Source organism: Gavialis gangeticus, unplaced genomic scaffold (assembly GCF_001723915.1).
Source record: "Gavialis gangeticus isolate Ggan-Ray unplaced genomic scaffold, GavGan_comp1, whole genome shotgun sequence".
In the NCBI taxonomy this organism is placed as follows: domain Eukaryota; kingdom Metazoa; phylum Chordata; order Crocodylia; family Gavialidae; genus Gavialis; species Gavialis gangeticus.
In genome coordinates, this window is record NW_017729025.1 from 101779403 (window position 1) to 101804895 (window position 25493).

Here is a 25493-nt window from a genome sequence, read left to right on the forward strand (position 1 = left end):
TCAGGAGGTCATCTAGTTCAACACCCTGCTCAAGATAGGATCACCTTTGACTAAACCATCCCAATCAAGAGCCTATTTTAACCTGCTCTCAGAAATACATACACATGAGGATCACATTTTAGTGGCTGTTCCAGTATGTGGATGTGCTGTATGAGTATGAACCAATAACTGATCTGTCTTGGTAAGAGAAAGCAAAAGCTTTAAGACGTGTTTTTCCTTAAAAAAAAAAAAAAAAAGGACTGCATTTTATACTAGGTAAAATTATCTTCTACAGCAACAGTAGAAAACCTGAGACTCATATATAGGAAAGAAGTGTAGTGACAGAAAGTATATCCCACAAATCTTTAAGTTAAGGATAACGTCCCTCTTGGCTGCCATCAGCATCAACTCTCATTGCAATCACTTAATACAAAATGTTTAGCCCCTGAAGCCCTGCAACAAAAGCTTGTGATTTTTTAAATAAAAAATAAACATTTATCTTCCTAAGCCTAAAAAGTCAGAAAAGCTTGTTGCACAATTACTTAAAACCAACAACTCATCTCAACAGATGCAGGCAGCCTCATGGAAAAAAACAGGCTGGATACTGCAGCCAGTATTAAAAACAGTTTGCTCTCATATTTGGTAGATGCACTAAAATAAAGAAGGGCGAGACTGTTTAAAAGAGATGAAACATGCCAGCTAGCCCCTACAAAGTAAGATGCTGTTTTATTCTTCCAGATGTGCAGCCTCCACTCAGGGGGAGGGGATTTTCCTGGCATTTTACTGGCATTTTCAGTGGAACCATAAATAGAGTCAATCCCGTGTAAATGTGCAACAAGGAAAGAACTCCATGGCTCTGCATTACAGTCTTATACACTGTGCAGGAAGGACAGGTATACCAGAAGCCTGGTATCAATCTTCCTTTGCTCACGCTAAAGCCCCCTCTCTGCATTTTCCTTCAGAGCCTTGAGCTTGTCTTAGCACCAGTCACTGTTTTTGCATTTTTTTAGTCTCGTAACCACCTTTTACAAGCTGCCAATATTAGGGAAGCTCTTCAGTTTCTCAGGGAAGTCATCTTTGTAGAGGACAGGATCTGCACGGTGCTCTACCACTTTCAGAGGCATGGTCCCGAAGACAGAGGCAAACTTATTGATGCATTCGGATCTGGTAAGAGAGACAAAAATGTAACTGCATGGCCCAAAGATCATGCCAGACAAGCTCCCACCCCAAACAAAACAATTTCAAAAGAGCTTAATAACCTTCTCCTACATTCTTGGAAATATTTCATTTATCCTAGCTGCTGGGAAACAGGAGAGGGAGCCTCACTGCAGAGGGGGATTGGAAAAAGTTGGTGCTCTTTGATTTATTCATTTAATCACAGTGAAGAGCAGGGAGATGCTGCCAGCAGCACATGTGCACATGGAGGTCAAAGCTTCCCTTCTCCCTCCTCCTAGAATTCCAGTCATTCTTAAAACAACATATTTGCTGTAAACCTGGACAGCTTAGCTGCCAACATGTCCCTTAAAGGGCTACTGATGGGTTATTGTGGCTCATAATCAAGGTTTTGCAAAAACTAAGCAGTCAGGAAACTGAACACCTACAGAAAGATTTTTCTCCTTTCTTCTTTTAAACTCCATCAGAAACTGTTTTCCCTGCTTAAAAAAATAAACATTCTCCTTAGGGTGTCTGAAGCATCATCAGTTGTGCTTGGGAACCTAAAAACAAAGTTGAATTTAAAGGGCGGGGGGAAGGAATCCTAAAGTGAAGCTGACATATTTTAATTGTCTAAATCAAGTACCATTGAATGGTAAAGCATAAAAATGGTCAAAATATATCTGAATTTTGGTAATTGTCTCAGTTGTAGTAATTTAAGGGGTAAATAACAATGCAAAAGGGAGCAGTTTGCTGTTTACTTTAACAAACATGATTTTTAACTTGACAGAGCCCCTTAACTCCTCTGCTAAAAGACTGGGGAATTGGGGAAGCAAGGTAAGAAAAACATGGGTAATCCTTTCTCAACCTACACTTGGCTAATTTTAGCTGCGTGTTCAACACCGTCAGTTAAAAAGTTTCAGACACTAGAATCAAAGAAACAGAGTAACCCACAAGAAAATGGGGTGCTAGTTCTTTGAGATTCACAAATTAAAGGAACAGACAAAAGAGCGACAAGCTGTTTGTCTACCAAAAGCAAACTAGGACTGTGTTCCAGAGGCTGATATGCTGCAAACAGTCTGAATGTCTCTCCCACTCTCCCCCTGCTCACTCCCAACCCCCTCTAAGGGTTAGGAGGGTCATTCAGTCTCCAGGATAGCTTTCCTGAGCAGACTTGGTCAATCACACCAACTAAGTGTGACAGTTTTGTGATGGAGACTGCTTCAGCACCACCCAAAAACTCTTTTGAAGTAGATGGAACCTCAAGACTGGATTTCAAAATTAATTCCTCATCTTCCAAGCCATCCACTGGCTCCCACTCCGACTATAGTGAGAGTAAACAATTTAAAACACAGAGCCAAGGCTTTTAAAGTGCTCTGTTTCCAAAGAATTGTTTTCAATCTATAACAATTATTTTCGTACCAGTTTAAAAATCATCCAGAAAATAACCATGCTGCTCACGTTTAAAACAAAATGTTTAATGTTGCAAGCACTTGATAGCTAGGTAGAACAGCTGGTGTGCACTCTGCCCTCCACCCTTCGGGCTCAAATCTTCACAGCAGAAAACAAATGAAAAAGAGTTTGGAGAGTAATATGGGAACAACGTGTGTGCATCAGAACACCCGTTCCTGATAAACTGGCACAAATACTCTGCTTGGGACTGGAACAGCAAGGGAACTAAGAGGTCAGGACTGCAGTGCATACACAGAATTTGCTGTCCAAAATCTGGAACACCAAGGTTTCTTTAGGTCATAAGTGATGTGGATTGGGGGAAAAGGGTAAGACTGGAGGCTCAGGACTACAGCAGCGTGGTGAGCAGTGAGCTTGAAAACCTTGACCAGGAATCTGAAGTGATTTTTGGTGTCTCAGTTTTTGTATGCTCAACCTGACATCTTCAAATGGCATTTCCCACGCTGTGGTGCACACCCAATGTGTATGTGTGGGGGGGAACAAAAGGCTCCTGTGGGGGGTGATTTACACCCCTCTACTTCGGCCACCTACACACACCTTACGTTAGCTGCCTCCGCCACTGCTTCCCTTACTACCACTTCTTTTGCCCTCCCTTTTCAGCTGCTGTCACCACTATCTCTGCTGCCAGCTTCCCTTGCCAGTGACTGCTACCGGCAAACAGCATCGACAGTGGCTGAAGGGGGGCACAAGAGAACTGGCAAGAAGGGAAGCTTCAGGGGGTGCAAGAGAACTGGCTGCAACAGAAGCAGCTGCAGTCTGGAGGGCAGAAACTTGTCCAGTTTGGGAAGTGAGGCTTTAAAATTCGCCTGGCTGTCAGATAATGTGAAGCACCATCCGCTCTCCACAGCTAAGGCTCCCCAAAACATCCAGCTACATTTGAAAAACATGGCTGAGGAGTGTAAACTAAGTTGCGCACTGGAGCCCTGCAGAGGGAAGAGCATAAAGTTCACAGGTCAGGAGGTAAACGCACTAGAAGAACTGCATGAGAAAAGTTTGTACAGCTGCTGTCCCTCAGTGGTTTATGGAATAATACAAGGCCTTTCACTTCTAGGTTACTGGTTCAAATCCTACCCAGGCAAATCATGACTGAAAGTCATTGTAATATAGCAGCTGTCTGGTGGCCTGTGTGAGACAAATTATTTGTATCAAGTCTACTGGCTGGTGGGCAGGTGTCTCTATCAGAAAAGCCACTACCGCAACTGGGGCTAAATGGCAGGCAAAGAAGAAAATGAAAACTAAATGGGCCTTAGAGGCAAATTGTCCTCTTCCTTCCTCTGATTTTACCTAGGTCAAAGATGAATTGTAAAGACAGAAAACAGGGTGCAGCTCTACTGTGTTTATGTTGGGGATACCCCCTACAACAGTGGTTCTCAACCTTTTTTGTACCAGGAGCCATTTGTAAACATAGATAGCTGGTCCTGACCCACTGCCCCCCAGTGTGTGGCATGGGGCCCCCTCCAAGCAGCCCCTTGCAGGCTGGAGCTCTGCCAGCCTGCAAAGGAAAAGCCACAGTTTCCCACAGGTTTCTCCTTTAAAAGAGAATCCATTTTTAAAGTTTGCTCATGACCCTTTCATATATTCTTCTGAACCACTTTTGGGTCATGAGCCACAGGTTGAGAAATGCTGCTCTACAAGACTGCTAATATAACACTTTTACTCACCAAGAAAGCCATTTCATTTGTAAATAAATGGCAAAATGAAAAATCCCACATTAAATCCTTTATGATCCATCAACTCTAGCCAAGTTACAAAAACCACTTCCAGCAAACCTCAGAATGAAGCTCAAGAACTCCATTTTTGAACCCACTGTGTGTGTGAGTAAGAGAGAGAGCAAGCTCTATGTCACATACTGTGTCTAAGGGAAATAGAGTGCTCTCTTCTCCCACACCAACATAAACAAGTTTGGTTTGCTTTTATGGGACCAGCCACTTGTAGGCCACCACAAACAACAAGGACACCTAAAGCATTAGCTAGGAAGCTAAGATGATATGTCATCTCATAGAGACGGTGAGTATTTTTCTTGGCTGTCTTCACAGTTCTGCAAATTCAAACTAACAGATGCAGCTTTGCTTCCAAGAATTATTCATTTTAACTTGCAGTGCTGACAACATGTAATTGTGCTCAACATGGATTTAAGTTTCTGTGAATCAAAAAACATGAGAGCCCTGTTGCCCCCTGGCAGATTGGCAGCAAACCAAGCCAATCAAGGATTCTGTGGATTTCCTCGAATTGCTTCTCTCTCTGCTTCTCTGATGTCAGCAAGATGACTGCACATCCCCTCTTTAGGGAATGATCTTTCTATAGTGAACCCTTTGCCTTTAAAAAGAAATACTACTGGTGACTCTGCTGTAGAGGCAGCTCAGCCTCACTTACCACTAACCTACATTCAATTTCCCTCTAGATTTCATTTAGACCTCTTCTTTTCGGGTTAGATTTGCAGCTTCTAAAGGCAGGAAACCTGTTACTTAACTGCTGCCAATAAGCACATGAGTGTTGTAAGACCTTCCTGAAGCTTTTCCAACAATTCAAAGCAAAGGTTACTCCAGGATAGGATGGAGACTCTTGACTCAAGGCTCTTAATGCATTTTGGTGATAGGGCTCGATAGTCCTGGAGATTTAAATCTCATATATGCCACAGACCTACAAGCAGGGAAAGTTCAAAGCTCTCCCAGCAATGTACTTCAAACCCTGGCCAAAAATATAATAAATTTCTGGGGTGAGGATGGGAGACATTAGGTTTCCCTCTTCTAATCACTTTGCCTCTGTCTGGATTGGCAGCAAAGAGCCAATTAAGGGGGGGTTCTCATGTGAACACCTTTCCTCAATGAATATGACAGAGATCACCAAATCCTTGCAAATCACTGAACAACCATGAGCTGTTAACTGGATTTCCCTTTGCTAATTCTGAGCCTGACACTCAAAACTGAAAAGCGATGCACCTTCCTTAGCAGTCCTCTACATCAGGGGCTGGCTACCTTTTATAAGGAGCAGGACAAATTAATAAAGCTCAGTCTGATGACAGGCTTCTGTTCTACTATTACCTAATGCCAGCACCACTACCACCCCCCACCGCTGCTGAATTGTCACTGATGCACTAACAACCTAGCTACGGCTTCCCTTTGCCAGATAATTGCCACAGATGTCCCAACTTCACAGGCAAAATGAAATATTTTGGCAGGCCAGATTGGTCTGTGAGCTAGAGGTTGACTACTTTTACTCTTCAACATGCCCTTAACAACCACCAGATTGACTGCTGGACATTTAAGCCTGTTACTGACTTCTATGTCAAGAGTCATATGTTTGTCACAACTTCTGAATGGCAAGAAACCAGGAGTTTGGTAACTTGGCTAGTTACAGGTGGACTTGGTTATAACTCTCAGCCTCATCCCTTGCGGCTTCCTTATAGCCAGTGGACATTAAATATTTATGTACATTTACATAATGTGATTTATGCAATTTACAGTTAAATCATGTAAGTTATTCTTCTAACTTGTGTTCTGGGTTGCCTGTTATAAGCAGTCCCTTCAACCAGATTGTCCTCTGGCCTAGCAGAAAGCAGTTAATATATAGGACCAGTGTCTGCATGAATCAGAAGTATAAAACCTAAACCCAAACCAAAGTACAGTTCTAGTCACTATGGAGTCAATGGAAACTTGCACCAAAAGTTGTTGTAGTTTATTACACTATTAAAACAAATAGGTAGCTTACAGTATCCCATTAAAAAAAAAATGGATAAGCTTCAAGATTTTCAGCTAGTTCCCACTAACTCAAAGCAAGCAATGATAAACTGGGATTAGATGGATCATGGAAGTTGCTAGATACAATGGCTCATAGTCACATGGCAAGTAACAGTTTACGCTACTTGGGTTTGTTCAAAATTACCCTATTAACAAACTTGAAAATGAAGTGCAAAGAGCTGTAAAATGTGTGGTATATTCTTTTTCAGGTATAGATGCAATACCCTTCTCCATTAGTTGGATAATCTGTAGTTCATACAGTCAGGGAATAAGCAACTTGGATTAGCAATTAATGTGACACTTTCTCAGCTTAGTTGCCTCTGCTGGTGGAAATTTATATGAGAGGAAAGGAAATCACACATTTAAAGATATATTCATTGAAATGATAGCAACACTTCTGGGATACTGAAGTTGTTATACATCTGGCATCCTGTCCCTACTATAGTTCTCTTGTAAGTAAAGGCTGTTTTTCTGTGTGTGTTTTTAAAGTACCAATTGCAATCAGATTCCAGTCCACGAATGGTGTTTCGGGGTATTACAATATAAAGAGAAAGAGTAATGCTAGGCTCATCTAGTCCATTCTCTAGACAATACAGGATTGTTACCTATACCACATTTTCTAAGGCTTCACTCAAATTACATTTATGTTTCCCAAAGTTTTCAACTGATATCTTAAGAATTTTTTTCTACAAGATAATCTCTCTTATTGTTAGGAAGTATCTTCTGATATTCATCCTACATTTTCCTTTCCTTAAGTTAATCTATATACCCTTGTCCCACCCCCTTAGAAATCAATTACCATTCCCAATATTTACAGTGTTCTGTACCTGAAAATTATTTTGTCCCACATTAACCATCCTTCATGTGAACTATATAAGTCAGGGGTAGGCAACCCTCAGCACACGTGCCAGAATGTGGCACGTGGAACTATTCTGCCCAATGGATATGCCTCAGGGTGGCATGGCAGGGAAGTGGCTGGAGCTGCACTGCCAAAACAAGGATCAGGCTCCTTGTGACCCTTGCCCACCCCGCCATCTGCCCCGGCTCACCAACATCTTACACGTCGAGGTTGTGGGTGTTTTTGGGACTCTGTCCAAAAACAGTGCCGGTCCCCGATATAAATACTTGATTTTTTTCACCCTCTTTTCATAAATCAATCTATCCAGGCTATTAACAATGTTTGCAGCTATTCACTGAATACGCATAAAGATATATTTCTAATAACAAAGGGCCCACAAAAGAATGCAACACTCCAGAAGGAGTCTTATCAGAGCCCTGTGAAATGGGACTAGAAAAACCATGGTGATCAGTGCATACAACTCAGACTTGCATCAGCTGATTTTGTGCCTCTACCATACCACAAACAAATGCCTATCTTGACTTTGTATTGTCACTCTTTTTGCAGGTCTCCTGAAGCACTGTTGTTCCTCACATTTATCCCACCCTCAGAATATGAATGGGTTTCACTGGAGTGATGTCATAGCTATGATAGTCCAGGAAATACATAAGAGACAAAGGGCTTTTTGGGGGCAACATCTTTTGTGGGACCAACTGTATAGTTGGAAGAGTTTTTAGCGCAAGTGAGAATGAGTTTAAAGTGAAAATGAGTGCTAACATATGAAGTCTGAACATCAAGAAGTATGCACCAATATTGTTTGGAAGGAAAGAACACAGGCCTAAGGGGGAAATGCCACTTCAGGACCCTATGAAGAAATGCTGAGGATAGGCAGGTTTGCTAGCTTTTGGCTAAATTTCAGTTATTAAGTAACAAGTCATTTCGTTCTCAGATGGTTTTTGTTTTTTATTAAAAAAAAAGGATAATCTTGGAACTTCACAAAAAGCAAGTAAATTCTCTCTTTGATTTGAAAACTGAGATGGAGGGGCAAGCATCTTGGCCACGGGTACACCAGGCAATTGCAGAATGAGAAACAATAATTGCATGCTTGCTTACTCCAAGTTATTTTGCCCTCAACTCTTTGCAATATTGACTTCCCAGCTACATACTGCCTAGCAAAATTAAATTCTCCTTAGAGAATAATGTTGCTCCCACTGTTTAACAGCTGCTATGTTCAACTGTGCAGGAATTTCCATCTCAGTAGTAGAACCGGCGTGTTTAGAGATCTTTGGAGGAAAGGCATTGTTCAAAAGTCAGTTATAGCGCTACTAATGCTTTTTCAGTTATTTTAATCCTTACTAATCAATTGCTCTTTGATAAGTTATTAACAGCTTCAGTTTAAAAAACAAAATCAAACGTGCATTACATTTTAAGTTCCACGATAGAACGAAATGATTGCCTTAGAAATACCTGTTATCAATACGGAATTTCATACATACAGTCTATAGTTTATAGCAGAGCTGCTAAATTTGGTGACCTTCCAAAACCCTTCCCAGAAGCAGCCTACTTTTCACTGGAGATCATTTGCAGTGTCCCATTAACCAGTGTACAAATGACCCACACTTGGGCTGACTGGATCTGTGTGGCAACTGGGGAGCTGAGGAATCCAAAAGGGATATCTGTAGTTTAAATTTTGAAGAGACAAAAAACGGTTTCTGGGAACTGCAAGGAGGCAACTGCGACAACAAAGGGAGGTTCACTCACCTTTCTACCATGTGCGTCTGGTCCAACGATAACCCATCTATGGCCGTGCATTCTGGACATTTAAATTTCTTTCGTGGGGTCACCTGCACAAAGGCATGACAGACATCATCATCATAGTCAACAGAAGGGATATTAATCCCCTTGCCCAGAAAACAGCACAATACTTCTGAACATGCTTGCAGTGTAAGCCGAGCTCTCTCCAAAGGGTAGAAAATAAAAAGCCACGCCATTCCTCCATTCAATTTCATCTGGCCCGGCTGACTGCAAAATGCACGGGGGCCCAATAAAAACGGCTTGGAGGGGTTTTGCCTTCTGTAACTGAAAAGAAGTGGCGATGACAAGCTCCTTAATTCCTGTTTAATGACTGTTTTCTCACTGCCAAGGTCCCTGTATAAACACCATTTGTTCTTGCAGCCATAACAGCGATGAAATATAGCTTCCCATACTTCACCGTAACCTTAATCCAACAGACGCTCTTTTGCTCACTCGAGTTACTAGTTGACTGGCAAATTCTGCAAGACTCTCCAATCATACCGAGGTGCCAAATTACTCTGCAGTGCCCTTGTATGGCTCAGAAACTTTTTCAGCAAAAACACATACTTTATCTTCTAAAGACTGTTCTAGGAAACGCAGCTACCAGTCCCAGTAAATGATGATGGACAGGCAGGAAAGTGGACCTCGCTAATTGAAGTAATGCCTGGCGGCCTCTAAATCTCATTCCTAGTTGACACACTTTGAAATGAATGTACAGAGCAAATGTCCAGACCTGAAAACGTGTCGAAACATGTCCGGAAATTAATTCAAGGATAAAAAGTTCATTTAAAACTGATCTTACAATTAACATTCTTGCAATTAACATTCCTATAAATCAGCTGTTGTCAGTCATGACAGACAGGGCCAGGGATAGTTGCCAATTTTCTCTCTCTGGTAATCTTAAATATTTTTTTCCTATTACTGAATCTACCCTCTCCATATCTTCTTTTACTTGGCTACAGTGAACACCAGTAACTAACAGGGAACACAACCTCATGTTCCCAACTGACGTGCTAGTTTCACCGAGTAGGACCATTCCTACTGAGGAAAGAAAAGTGGGAATCATTGTAAAAGTCAATGAGAAAGGAAAAAAAACAGATAAAAGGAGGATAGTCAAATCTACCAAACACACGCATACATCTTTTATATTTTATAACATTTTCAACAAACATAAATTGCTAAAAAAATCCCACCTTAATAACCGATTTGCCCGTAACGTTTGCCACTAGAAAATTCATAGCAATGTCTTCACAGTTCATGTGAGCGTCCACCCAGTTCTTGATGTCTCCAGGCATTTTGTAGGTGTAAAGGTAGTTAAAATACTGCACGATAAGAGGGAGAAAGAAGACTGCAGCTTTAAATACACTTACAGCAACTGTAAGCCTGCAAATAGTAAAATCACTGGGAACAGCAGACAACTGAGGAAAGGCATGTGAACAAACCTTGATCCTCAGAGTCTAGCCATTGCAGCTGTTTCTAGGACACTTCACCATAAAGTGAAAGGGATGATGCTTCCCGTCAAGTTAGTGACACCATTAGGCTGCTAGGCACACAAATATGTTTTTTTCTTTGCGCATAACAATTACTTTTCCTTCACACCATGAAATAAGAAATTTCTCAATATTTATTTTTCCTCTTTCAGAGCTTTAATTAAAATATCTCATTCACCGTGTAATAACAAATCCCATCAATTTATAGTATTTAAATACATTCTACTTTAGTTTCATGGAATAGCCAGCTTTTCAAAATACAGTAGGATGCAGACTGGTTGTCTGTGTAGCAGGGGCAAGAGAGCAGAACATCAGCAACTGGTTCTTGGGATAATTCTTATTAGGCAGTGGTGGCATATCAGAAAATCTGGCCAATTCATTTAGATACTTAACTAGGAGACAGACTCTTTGAAAAAAATATTGATCCGTATGACAGTTGGTCTCTTACGCTATAATCAGGGTAGGATAGTAGAGGGTTGGTTTTTTCCAATTGAGAAAGGCATTTGAAAATAGTAAATAGAAGCCAAGCGTTTCATAAAAATTATACATTAAATTACAAGCTCTTTGGAGCAAAGAAGACAGTTTCCTGTATATGTATACAATGCCTAACATACTGTGGACTCCATCACCATATAAACGCACACCCATTTTTCATGCTTTTCCTATTAAAAACCCAGGTACAACTGCCTTTCCTGTCTTCTAAATGACATGCCTTTTAAAACATTGCAATGTTAATTATAAATAACTAAAGGCTGAAAAATAAAATGAATGCTTGAAATGAAAGGTCATCAGAAATGTTAGCCTGACATAAAATCCCTTTATATCACTGCGTCGCATGTTGCAACATACACTAACTTCCCATTTATCTTTGATATCCCTGTTACCTTGTGATAAAAAGCTGCCCCTGTGAGCACCATAGAGACTTCATTGGTCCATTCTGACTCATACTTCCATTTGTTCATCTCATGGTCCCAGAGATGTAGGCGACCAGGATATCCAACCAGCCTATCAGGAAACTCCCGCCAAACCTGCAGTGATTAACAGCCATATTAAGACATTCCTGGTCCAAGCAGCACTGTAACCCAGTCAAGAGGATGCAGCAAGACTACCCATAGAAAACAGAATTATAGGTAATTCCTGGACCACCTCACTAAATCCCACAGGTAACAATCCTCAAGGATGAGAGACAGCATGGAAAGAAACATAAGAGAAGTTTAAAGTTTGTTTAAAATAGCCCTATATTTCTAAGTGTGGGCATGACTCTTTAATGCAAAAAGACACACAAACAGCACTAACTTTCCTGCTGAAGGGAATACAATTGATCTGTCAGAAGGAGTTAACATAGTTTGAGAGCCAAGCACAACTAACATGGTGCTTTTCTCATTAAACATGGTAGCTATGACTACAACCCTCAACTGTTTTCAGGAATGGTTGTGTGTCTAGCCAATCCCTCTAAGAGGAAAAAGTTTCAAAACTATAGGGCATATTTTATATCTATATCTGATATTCTATAATGGGCAGTTTGCTGTATCCGTTGCTACATGACAGGCCTCTCTGCCCTTGACTTCTTCCAAGCATCTGGATGTAATCAAGATACTATCCTTGTCACTTCATACATTACTCCACAGCTGACTGCAGGATCAAACACAAATGGACAAGAACAGGGAGAGGGCATCATTAAGGCAACCTTAGGCTCTGGCCACAATAAATGCTGGACAACTTCCAGGAGGGGAAAAGGGATACGGGGCTCAAAATTATTCATTAGGACTGAATGGCAATTAGATATATGAGATTATTGACCAGTAATTAAGGTAGTTTTTAATTTTCCTACTACTAATTTTAACCTCACAACAGTTTTTCTTATACACAACAAGCATCAGACCAATCAGAGAAACACTGTGCCTGACTAGAAAACCTTAGCATATATGGCCCTAGGTTCCAAATGTTTCTGATTCAGGCTGGGTGCAGGGTGGGGGGTGTCATTCATAAAAATAACCATCCAAGCCCAACTTTCACCCCATCTACCATGTCAACAAGGAATACTTTTTCTTTTTCTCCAAGCTACTTCATCTCTATTCCATAAGCAATCTCTTCTACCCCATGTGGAAAAAATACATTCTGAAGCTGTCCTCAAAGCAAAAGGGATTATCTGCTGTTCCACTGCACTGAACATTTCACTATACTATCTGCTGTCCATTCCCTTAGTTATAGCACTTTTTACATACCAGTGAACTGTAAATATAGCACTTGGACTTTAAGAACTCTCCTTAAGTGTAAGTAAGAAAGATAAAACCAGTAACTAATTTCTTTATACACTTCTACTGTAGGTATGTTACCACTAGTCTGAATTTCTACAACCTCTTTCATCCAAAAAGTCTACCTACTTTACATATGTTAATTAATTTCCTTGAAAGAATTATAATCCCAAATTTCCAGATGAGAAAATTTACCAAAACTCATACAGGAATCATGAAAGGAAACCAGATCTGACTCTCAGGTATGTACCTTAACTAGAAGGTCACACTTTCCAGATAATTATAGGACATTATCTCAGACTTATCCTCTGTAAGCGAACTCTGTATTAGAAGGAACTGAAGGCAAAGAACTGCTTTCAAAGTTTTGCAGTGCTAAAGAGAGAAAAGTAACTCTTAAAAAGCTGTCATAACTCAGAGTCATCAGCTGATAAGGGACCGAACCAAGAGAGGTTTAAATTACATTGCAACTTTTAAGTACACCATCAGCCCCCAAAATGTTAATGCACAGCAGAGAAGCAAATATATAATTTACTCCTTCCCTTCAAAGTCCTACTGCCCCCTACCCAGGGTTTAAATTCTTAACAATTACATTTGAAATTAAAAAGTCCTGCTATTAAAATACCAGTTCCCCATCTGTCACACAGGCTTGCAACATAAGCTACTGAGGCTCAGAAAAGGATTGGAGAATGCTGCAGACTTGTAACACGCAGAGCTAAGAACCCTTGCATGAAGAATGATATGCATATTGGAGGCAGCTGAAGGAAAGATTAAACTCAACTACCGTTTCCCAAGGGACTGCTGTGCCCTTGTAACACAGGAAAGGCTGGTTCATATTCCTTCTAGTTTTGCTGCTCTTGAAGTGAGGTTTGGAAAACTTCACTTGACAAAGAAAAAGACAACTTTAATGGATGGTGACTTTCACAACCATCTTTGCACCACTGCAGAACTTACTACTACACTTACTGGGCCTCTGGAAACTGTCAGTTTGTTGCAGTTATAACTAGCTACTGTTTACTGGGCAGATTTCACAATAGCAGTGGGGTCAATGAGGTTTATACTAACTAAACATCCATTTTGTCCTTTAATGACTGGCTTCCATGTGTTAACCTGCTTAAAATCCACTCCACTTGGTCTGTGATCCTGTCACCTCTCTTAGGCTAAGGAAAGTTAGACTGGATCAGTGTCCATTTGTCCCACCATCTTAGCATTCACAAGCCACCTGGCATCTTGAGGTAAGTAGAAAAAAATATATAAAGCTATGTCTATGTCTGAATCATCAAATCTCTTCGAATCTCTCCAAATCAAGTCGGAGGGTTCTGATTCGATTCGGAGAGATTAAAGGGACTCCTGATTCGATTAGGAGATTCGGCTGTCGAATCGGGCCAAATCTCCGCCAAATTGAATCAGCTTTGCACAGCCCTACTAAATAGTAGCAAAAAATTTCTCTCTCCTCGCAAGCTTTCGGCCCGAAACACCCTTCTTCAGGCAAGGGAGAATTTAAAGAATATAAAATTTCTCCCAGATAAAAAAAGAAACTTCATTTTGGACAGAGGAACTGAGAGATGGTAGGGTCCCCCTGGGTGGAAAAGGCCATTTGTATAAAGCTGCTGTGTGAGCATGCAAATTAAGCACAGACAAAGGCTGAAGCAGGCTGGTTACCTGGGTGTCAGATGGCAGGCAGGGTGCTGAATTTTGCTTTCCTTGCTCAGTTGCAAAGTTTTCATTTCAAAACAGCTAATTATATCTTCCATGTTTCACATTTTTTTTGCTACTATTTAGTTGGTCTAATAAGAGATATAGCTTCTACCCCAAGAGTTTTGTCTGCTTATGTCTTTAGACCAACACCGCTATGACCAATATCCCTGAGGCCTGGCTTTTATGGTGCAACACTTGTGGAATTGAAGATATGGGCAAAAAAGTATACCCAAAAAGGAGTCTCCGTGACCCACAGAATGGGTGAACTTGGGCCAAGTGCTCCCTGCTTCCCCTCTAGTATTTAGGGCAGAAAGACCAGCACTTGCTGTTGATGTCCGAAGTCAGTCTCTAGGTAGCAAGAATCTCAGAAAATGACCTGAAGGACAGATTCTCTGATTTCCTTTTCATGGTGCAGGGAGATGCATCTGCTGGCACTGTTCACTCTGGTATAGTGAGAATCAAGAAAGTGCACCACTGAGATGTGCATCTGATGACAGATGACTTAATTCCAGAGACTGACCACTTAAAGGGAAAGATTTTTCTCCTCCTTTTTGATGTAGAACATTTTGCTTGTATTACCTATCATTATCTGAATGCAATGCCTCAGGATGTGGTGCAAAATGCTTGGTGTTTCTGTGTACAACCTAAATCTCAAGGATGTCAACATGGAGCTTTGTGCTCCTGGAAGACAAGAGATCCTATAAGAAAACACACCAATATATATTCCCCATCCTTAGAAGGACACATCTGTCTCAACAGTCACCAATGAAACTCTTCTGAATATACCAGATAGGTCCTTAAACCATGTCAGAGAACACTGGTCCAGCAAGAAAGTTACTTCCGTTTCCAGGAGACATCTCCCTGAAGAAAAGACATTTCACAGCTCTGACTGCATGCATCAAAGGTATAGCTACTTTGCCTTTTTATTGGCTGCAGCAACAAGAAAGGAAGGTCAAGGGAGATTGTAAAAATTCAGCGCCTTTGCAAAGGACTTAATACTGTTAGTCCACCCTTCCATGTAGTCAGGCCAAGAAGTGGCAGATATTTACCAGACAATCCTTGCCCTTTTTGGGAGGGCTCACTGATCTTTTCCACGGCAATTTGCAACATCTGGGCAATCCATCTCACAAAGTCTTGAAAACCATTTAAGTTGCAGAAGGGCGTACACTAGTATCAGCTGGGACAGAAGCAGCCAGCCAACTTTCTCGGGCAATTGCCTCATCCTGAAGATTAGATTTGAGGAACCTCCCTGATACAAAAAGACTTCGAAGTAAAAGTTGAAGAGGAGCAGCCTGGTCAATATGAGCTGCCCCAAGTTGCTGCCAGAATGGACAACACTGGGACTTGAGTAAAAGATCCTTGCAGCTACTGAGCCGGAAACCCATGGACTTGTAGAGGGGGCAAAAAAGTCTGCTACTACTTCCAAGAGGGAGTCCAATACCTCTGGTAAAGTCCAAACATATTTGTGGGATCCTGGTCATCTTCTGAGCCAAAAGAAGAATCTAAGGAAGAGACCTCCATGACCAGAGCAAATGGACTTGAAATCAGGGATGATTCTCTTAGCAGGGTCAGTATTTGTGGGTCTGATGGATCAGTAGTCCATAACCAAAGGTAGGGAGAGTAGAGGAGATTGTGGTACCAGCTGAAGTACTACGGTGCTCAGAATCACAAAGCAGACTGGCACCGCATGAACCACAAAACCTTTCAGACAAGACCAGACAGCAGGAACTGGTTGAGGCTCTTTGGGTCTCATTGGAAGCATGCAAGTTGAGGTTCTTGGACTGGAGACAGGATGACAGCAATAGATTTGCTGCAAGTGGATGGTAGAAATGACATTGTAAAGTGCCTCTGACATTTGTCTTTGTTTTCTGGTTGGTCTCTATGGAACCTGGAGTTGGGGTGCCAGAATGTCATCAAGCTTTGTTGGGTCTGTGAAATCTCGAACAAGAAGGTCATGGAGATGGTGAAAGAGGTCTCTTGTTGAACCCAGCGATACAGAGCTATCTCTATAACTTTCTCCAGATCTGTGTTCAGCAGAGGACTTTTCAGAGGAGGAAAATAATCACCTCAAAATAGGAGTGGTGCATTTAGACGTTCTGCAGCCAAAAGTGTCTTGCATCAAAAAGCAAAACTATGAGCTTACCAAGGAGGCAGACTTGGAGTCTATAACCTCATGCTTATTTCTAGTCCAGGACATGAAAGACTTACAGATGAAGCACTTCCAGTGGATATGGACTTTCTCTAAACAATAACAGTCATTCATAGTGAGAATAATTCTATTGCAAAGTGGCCACAGTTTCAGTCCTAAAGAACTAAGAGAAGCCTACGAAAAGCTAGGATAACAGGAAGGAGGGGAAAAAATATTGGAATTTTGGGGGGGAAATTACAAGTGGTTTAGTTGATGTGATGAAGAAAGAGCTGCACATAACTGAAAAGCTGTAAGACGGAAATGAGAAGAAATCTGAAGGCTCCCCGAAGATGACAACAAGACCAAGGGAAAAAGTAGAAGCAGCAAAAATTAGAACAGAAGTGAGTAACTCTCCCAGTGGGTATAAAAATTTAACACAAAAATGAGGGCAAAAGGCCTCTCATAGGATTGTAGGGTAAACATGATCTAAACAGACTGAAGCAGCTCAGAAATAGGTAACCGTGACTGAGAATCTGAGGAGTAGAAAGTAAGCACTGCCCTTTTCCCCAACTGGTGCAGACCATGGGGAGAGACAACACAAAAGTCTCTGAGTTTGAGTGCTTGAGGTGTATACACACCCAAAATGTGAATGAGCATACAGACAAGCACTAAGAGGAGAAAATAATTATAATCCTAGCAGCCAAACCTAATTCCAAAAATGAGTGATTCTGTTCTGTTTAGCTAAAATTTCTTCATTCATCTTACTCTGCATATAGTGCTCTTTACTTCCTGGATTAAACCAGTGTATACTATTGCTGTACACTATCAGAACAGACACCACAGCCTATTCCTGAGACAGTTGAAGTGAGTTTCTTTTTCAAGAATCAAAACTCATGGCAGAGGTGATATCTTTTCTTAAACCAACTAGATATTTGCAAAACATATATAATTATTTGCAAGCTTTTGGGCACAGGCACCCTTCATTAGGAGACTGCAAAGATTGTAAACGTTCTTCTGGGTAGAAATGAAAATGAATATTTCTACCCAGGACAGCTTTTACAATCTTTGCAATCTCGTATGACTAATGAAGGGTGCCTGTGACTGAAAGCTTGCAAATACAGGCAGTCCGCAACTTACAATGTTTCGAGTTACAATGTTTCACACTTACAACGTTTATAAATTGACACCATTTCAACTTTGACATCAGTTTTGACTTTACAACGTTTGATCTGACGCAACGCCACACCAACGAACAAGTTCACTGCATCGCCCATCTCCCTGGAGAACATCTGTCCAAACTTCTTTGGACACTTTAAGAAAGCAGACGAGACTCCTGAGAAGACTCCAGCCAAGAACCCTTCAAGAAGTCCAGCAAAGTCACCTCAAAGAAGTCCTTCCAAATCAATATGATTGCTATTTACAATATAAATACATTAATGTAGCTATGTTACTAATCTATAATTGACTGAGTACAAAGTTCTGGGTTATTTTTGGTGAAAACAGGGTATCGGGCCTTGGTTCAGGAACCAATCCCGCATTTATAACATTGTTTCCTATGAGAAAATCGGTTCCGAGTTACAACGTTTTGACTTAAGACTCAGTTTTCAGGATCCAATTGTGTCATAAGTCTGAGAACTGCCTGTAAAGAATTTTTCTTTGCAAATATTTAGTTGGTCTAATAAAAGATATCACCTCTGCCACAAGTTTTGATTCCTTTTGCTTCTAGACCAATAACGGCTACAACCTCGATACCTTTGTTTTTCAGAGCACTTTGAGGATAATTTCATCTGAGGATAAAAGTTGCAACTGAAATACTGTTAGCAACTGATTTATTAAATCCATGAGTTCATACGCTCTCTTCTGCCCCACCACCCTCCTCCAGTCTGGCCTCTCTCACCAGTGTTGCTATTAAAGAAAACAATAGGATCAGGAATCCATTTGGAAATAACAGATACTTCACACATCCCCAATTTGTAAAATAACTTTTTAATCTGAATAAAAATGTTTGCACGGTTTCTGCCACAGGGTGGCAAGTATCTGCCAGACTATAACATGATATGTGAATCTTCTTGGCAAGCAAATGGTTGGACTACTTACTCCTGATTTGCTCCAAAAAACAAGCACATAAACAGGCAATATATTTGCTTTGATTTTTTAAAATCATAATAGCCTGAATATATATTAATTTTGTTTGGATCTCAGTGGAATAATTTGCCTCAAAATGGGAATAACAAAGACTGATACATGGGTAAAAAGGGTTATGTAGCCCTAATTGCATAGTAATTTAGTTTTTCTTAGCGTCACCGTGAACTGGTGAAATTGTCGCATAACTTCTTAGAGAGATCCTCTTTCAGAAAAAACACAACACTGTAGTTATTCTTACGCTACTTTAAAAAAGCAGCACACAGGGACTATTTTTCTGCTTGCTCCAATATTTTTACACCAGCAGTAAATCACTATACTATAGCAGCTCCCTTTTAACAAGTAAAAAATGCCTGACACTTTGAGTGTTACTATAATTTTTTATGGCTGAAAGTGTATGGAGATCAAAGTTGGTTTTTTAGACCCTGCTCTATACATCCAGACAAGCCTGTGACCGAGGGGTTTTGCCACATGTTTAAAAACAAAGTCTCAAGGATGAGGGGAGAAGGGAAGAAAGTTTAAATGTCATGTTTCTAAATGTTTCTCAAGACTGAAGCAGACATACTTTTAAAAGAAAACTTTCTAGGAACATTATAAGTTGCTACTGTTCCCATTGGATTACCTTGCGAATGAGTCAAGAGCTCAAGAGATACTTTCCTGGTAAGACACATAAACATATAAATAAATTATCAAGGCCTGGGGACAATTTAAACATCTGGTAGCCAGCTTAGGCCTGTCAAGAAAGTCAAAGACACTGAGGGCCAGAGAAGATCAATCTGCAGCCCCCAATTTCTGGGTCACAAAAAATAAATGTTATCACCCATATTCCCTGAGAGGGAGAACTGGATAAATAAAGTAAGTTGCCATCATTGTGTATGATTCAGCATTTTTTTTCTTACAGAATTAATAATCTTAAAATATACTCTACCATGCTAGCCTTGGGACTGTCTCAGCTGTCCCTGCTCAGTAAGGCACTTCTCCATCTGTGTGGCTGCATATTCATTTCAAATGATTTTACAGTTTCAGAAGGCTGCAAAAGCAATAGCTTTACATGGCTTGATGTGCATAGCAGACTAAGATTGTATCCAAACAGCAAAATTCACAATACAGACCATGAAAGCTGTACTCAGGCAGTCCCACAATCCAAGCATCTAGACCAAAGCAGACAAATAAATTGTCCAGTGACCACACCTGGAGATAGGGCATTTGGAGTCCTGACTGCAGCTTAATTACACTGTACTGTCAACTCAGTCAAGTCATTTAAACTTCACTTTGCCTTAGTTTTCCCCATAAGCACTGTACTTTCCTCTTTTACATGGGTGGCATGTTTGAATCCTGTAACAAGTATAAAGTATTGGGTTTTTTAGATCTGCACTCCTTATTTTTGAGTCTCACGACCAGTTGCTGAAGAACAACCAAAGCTCATCTGCTAGAAGCCAAGGAACATTTCAAATCACTTCAGGAACGATTTTATTTTTTACGAGTTCATTTTTGTTCAATCTGAGCCAGGCTTACAGTGACATGAGAATTAAATTGGCAACGGAGGCAGGATTTACACTGCACACTATCCACTGGCTCTGTTAGCACCATTTTTTTCTCAGAAATTTTCCACTGTCACTATCACCAGTTCAGCTGGTAGCTAAGAGCAGTAAAGTAGACAGGACTCAGATTGCTGACAGTGCTGTCACCACCTTGTTGTCCAAACCTTTTTAAGCACTGTTGCATAGACAAGCTTTGAAAAGGTCAGAACAGCAACAGAGGTCCCTGTGATGGAGCTGACCTTGGCTCAGCCATGGTGACAAATATTGGAGAGACAACGTTGCATAGAAAAGCTCATTTGACCTATGAGACCCCACTTTTCACTTATCTTCTCTTAATTTTCCTTTTATACTTCATGCACTAATCCATAACCATATACTGGCAAGGGAGATATTTCCCTGCTGGAGACGCATGTAGCAGATTAAACCCCTGTCTCTACAACTTCAAAACTTTGAGTTTGCGTTTAAGACACGCATGTCTAAAGTTATCCCAAGTAATTTCTTGAGTCCAAAAACCATTTGCTGGCTAAAAGTTTCTCTCATCTGTCTCTCTCCTCCAAATATGTTTTACTCATACATATTCACATTAAAGGGACAGTAAAAAAATATTATGCATCTTGACAAAAATCCTTCCCTTTGTTAGCGACAGCCTTTTAGATTATTAAGAATGAACAAATTCCAGGGTTTAATTTACCTTCTACCCTTTGGCCTGTTTGCATTTTACTATGTCCCTCAATTTGGGCAATAAAACTAGCTTCTCTGTTTCACTTTCTGGCTCTCACATATTAAGCCCAGTGTCATTTTGTTTGGGCTCCTGATGCTGCAAAAGTGTGAACCAACAAAAACAAAGTTTTTTTGACATGGTTTTAAAGGAAAATCTCAAACACTAGTAATCTTTTATTTCTCAAAAACCTTTGGTTTACTTCATAATACAAAAGTATTACAGTAAATGTCAGATTCTATATACTGTGGCATATACTCAAATATAGGAAAAGGAGGACAAATTAAATCTAACTAACCTCCCACTCCCTCCTTTAAAACTGAAATGTGAGGAAGCCAACTGTGCCATTTAAACAGACAGTTGTTTTGGCACACATATCAGGTATGCCTATGAAAGCTTTTGCCACCTTGTAATGCTGCGACTAATTGATTTGGACTTTTTATTCTTTTTCTTATTGATACCTTCACTGCAGACACAACCACTGAGCTCTCATCTTCTCAGCCATGTGCCCTGTCCTTTTAAGAGTCCCCATCAATCCCCAGTTTCACTGTAAGCCACCTGGGCTTACAGCCAATTTTCCTCAGGAGACCTTCCTACTTCTCAATACTTAACCTCTGGACCTTGCCTTGTCCATCATTTCATATAGAAAAGAGATATAAGGAAGGTATTCCATCCACAATGGGCCAACTGCTGGCCACTGACCCAAGAGACTAGTAAGAGAGAGCCTTCATCAGCATCTGATATCTGTTAAAGCAGTCAAGTATTACGCTTACTGAGAACCATTATTTTATTTTCAGTTGTTTAGCCTACACAAGTATTTATTTTATTGGGAAGAGAATAAATTATAGCAGCCAGATCCACCAAATCAGAGTTGGACAGTAATGCAGAATGGAAACATCTGTGAACCTTATTTACTATGGAACTCTCCCACAGACAGACCTGACAATTTAACTTTGGCAAAAACTCCATGACATCTCATGCCAATAGAAGTTACTTAAATTGAGGAGACAGACCTTATTCCCACCCTCCAGGGGCTATTACTGTTCAAATTGCACAAAATCAGCGCTCATGGGTCTGATATGCCACTGACAACATATTTTCTGTTGGAAAAGAATTTCACAATAAATGAAAAGTTTAGTTCAAAAGTTATAAGCTTCATAAGCTTAAGAGTGTTGTGATTTTTGGACCACATCTTTAGTGGGAATAAATCAGCACTGCTTAACCGAAGTCAACGGAATCTAGAATTTGTGTCAGGAGGTCATCTGGCCCCTTCTCCCACATTAAGATACAGATGTATGCTGCTAGTCTGATAGCATATTGGAGACAGAAAAGAACAAACATCTTACCTCATAACCAAACTGCAGTTCATCTGAGGTCAACATGATGATGTCATCATCAATGGCTAATACTGCCTCTGTTTCAATCTCATCATACGGGAAAAAGCGATTACTAAGCTTGTTTTCTGAGGTCCTAACCACCTTCAGCGGAACCCGAATCTTCGGCCACAGAGAATCTAGGGAGAAACATCAGCATACATATGTAACCATTAGAGTTTCTTTCTTGATAGGTTCCCTTTCTTTCTTGTGATTTTATTCTCCACTCCAAACTTCTTGTGCAAAAAGGTTTTGGTGTTTAATTTGCATCTATTCCCAACTAGGCAAAAAATGAAAAGAGGGAAAGAGAATCTGTTGTACTTCCACAGTACTAATCATCTTAGAGTGCTTTACAAACAGCTATACACAGGGCCTTACTTTGCCCACTACCAAAAGGTAGTCACAGCAGCATTATCAAACACTTTAGGACAGGAAGTGAAAAAGAATACTTTATCCAACAGGAACTCCACAGAGAAATGGGAAGCTGGGCCAAGGTAAACACTTACAGTGGATTTTGGCAAGGTCATAAAAAACCTGAAACGGTAAACTCTGAACAGAGGCTATATTTACTGCATCAATGAGAAACCTAGATACAGCTAAAGTAGTAATTGCCATTAACAGTTAAGGACTGGATTATCATGTGTCAGAATATCAAAGCAAGTAATTTATTGCAACTGAAAACATCTCAAAATACAGAAAAGGTGGAAAAGGTTTTCCTATAAGCTTCTAGATATTCCCAGCACTACAAGTAAGGTGGAAAAAATGTATCACACTATGCAATATATCTTAGTTAGACATAATCGGTTAACTAGCAATAAAAAGTATATCCAAGTCACTGTAGCAAGTCATTTTACTATGAGAAACCTACAGCTTGGAGTTCTTCATGTATGTATGTATTACAGTAGACCTTAAGCTGAATATAAGCCAACAGTGCTCTTGTTGCAAAAAAAGCCAACAGCATATTGGGTTATACTGAAAGGATGCCACTTGTAAATGAAGGGAAGTGATTCTTCCACTCTATTTAGCACTGATGAGGACTCAGTTGGAGAACTGTGGCCAGTTTTGGGCCCCACACTTCAAGAAGGATGTGGACAGTTTGAAAAGAGACCAGCACAGAGCAACAAAAATGATTAAAAGCTTTGGAAAGGCTAAAAGAACTAGATTTATTTAGTCTGGAGAAGAGAAGGCCGAGGGGGGATTTGATAACAGTCTTCAAATACCTGATGGCAATTACAGGAAGGATAGAGATGGGCTTTTTTCTGTGGCAGTAGAGACAGAACTTGGAGTAATGGCCTCAGCCTACAGCAGGAGAAATTTAGGTTGGAGACAAGGAGGAATTTTCTCACCATGAGCGTGGTAAAGCACTGGAACAGGCTACCTCTCCATCCTTGGAAGTTTTCAACACCAGGTTGAACAGACACTTGCCTGGGATGGTTTTAGTCAGAGATGATCCCACCTTGAGCAGAGGGCTGGACTAGATGACTTCATGAAGCTCCTTCCAGCCCTACTTTCCTATGATCCTACAATCCTACATTTACAATATGGTGCCTTAACTATTATAAAAAGAATTTTTGCAGTTAAATCATATTAACACACACATCCAACAGAAAGAATACTTTTTACATCATCAGACAGTTTAAGAAATAATGAGAACTTATGCTAACAAGTATAAAATAACAGAACTAAAGTTTAAAAACTTTCATTTACTAAACCTTCATGTATAACCAAACACTTTTTCTAATGTAAATGAGTATCACCAGTGGCTATTCCAATTTTAAGCTGCTTACTGGAGAGAAATCATTTGACAGGTTTTTTTTCTTTTTTCTTCTTCTGCTTCTTTTAAATAGTAGCTATTCTTGCCTGCTACACAGTCTAGATAACATTGTTTTTCTGATTCCTTTTACCTTCAAGGTTGGTCTTAAGGAGCATATGACACAGAAAAAAACTACTGACCCCACGGGCTAACTGGAGGAGGGTTAAGACGGGGTACAGAACACAAAAGAAGTATTTGTGGAATAACAGGCAAATAGATATTTACAACTGGTGTTATTATTGAAATGGAGGTGGAGAGGGAGTGGCACAATATACGGAAGTGTACAAGTAGTAGGGCATCCTTTCATTGAATGATCTATTTGACCAATTAAAAAAAAATGAAAGATGACTTGATTAAAGCACATAAGCATCTTCCAGGGAAGAGAACACCAGAGACTAAAAGATTCTTTAGCTATGAAAGAGAACAGCATAAGAACTAATTGCTGGAAAAATTCAAACTATAAATAAGGCATACATTCTTAATAGTGAGATTGATTAACCACTGGAATTAATTACTAAGGAAAGCAGTGGATTCTCCATCTCATTGGTGTCTTCAGATCCAGGCCAGCTGCCTCTCTCAAACGTATGTTATAGCCAAAAACAAGTTACTAGGCTCAATACAGGGATAACTGGGTATTTTTTAGGGACCTATGATACACAGAAGTTCAGAATAAATGATTTTATGGTCCCTTGTGTCCCTAAAATCCATCAATCTATGAAGGTGAAGATTTAATGAGTCCTAGAAAACAAGGACCAGAAGCTTGAATTTGATATAGCAGGAAATGGGCAGCCAACAGAGTCAAAGCATTGTGCACGGCTGTCCAAAAAGGAGGACAGAAGACGATCTTAGCAGCTGTGTTTTGAGTGATGGATAATATGAATGTCAGGATGAGGAGGAAATTGTCAGCAGCCAAGGCGGGAGATGCTAAAAGTCTAGGCAACAGTTTCAGTGTCTGGACAGATATAAAGTTCAGGTTTAGAAACACTGTGGAGGAAGCAGCAGTAGAATCTGAATACAGTCTGGAGATGTGAGACAAAGATCACAGAATCACAAGGCTGGAAAGGACCTCCTCGGTCATCTGGTCCAAACCCCTGCATGAACACGAGAATGTTACTCCTCAAGAGAGAAAGAGAAGTTTAAGATGATCTCTACTACCGTGGTGGGGAGAATGGTGGTACTGTTAACTGCAGTGATGATTAGAGCAGAGAGGGGAGTATAATTTATGCACTGCACAGACTTCCAATTCTATAGCAATATGGAATCAGCCTCCAGGCTTCCTTTAGTGCTCTGGTTTCAGGCAAAAAGAGATCTGTCCTTTTTTCAACTGCAGTCATAGTTTCATAGTTTTTAGGGTCGGAAGGGACCTGA

The 25493-nt window shown here is 40.4% G+C and overlaps 1 protein-coding gene across 1 annotated transcript in view; it reads right to left on the minus strand.

The window, feature by feature from the left end:
- Positions 1-227: 227 nt before the first annotated feature.
- The window catches only part of EXT2 (exostosin glycosyltransferase 2), a 108888-nt gene continuing 83622 nt past the window's right edge, over positions 228-25493 (minus strand). The window contains exons 9-13 of the mRNA XM_019519361.1: positions 22286-22452; positions 11345-11488; positions 10164-10292; positions 8938-9020; positions 228-1143 (exon numbers count right to left, since the gene is read on the minus strand). Coding sequence (XP_019374906.1) covers positions 1005-1143; positions 8938-9020; positions 10164-10292; positions 11345-11488; positions 22286-22452 — 662 coding nt within the window. The 3' untranslated portion in view covers positions 228-1004. The remainder of the gene's footprint in view (positions 1144-8937; positions 9021-10163; positions 10293-11344; positions 11489-22285; positions 22453-25493) is intronic.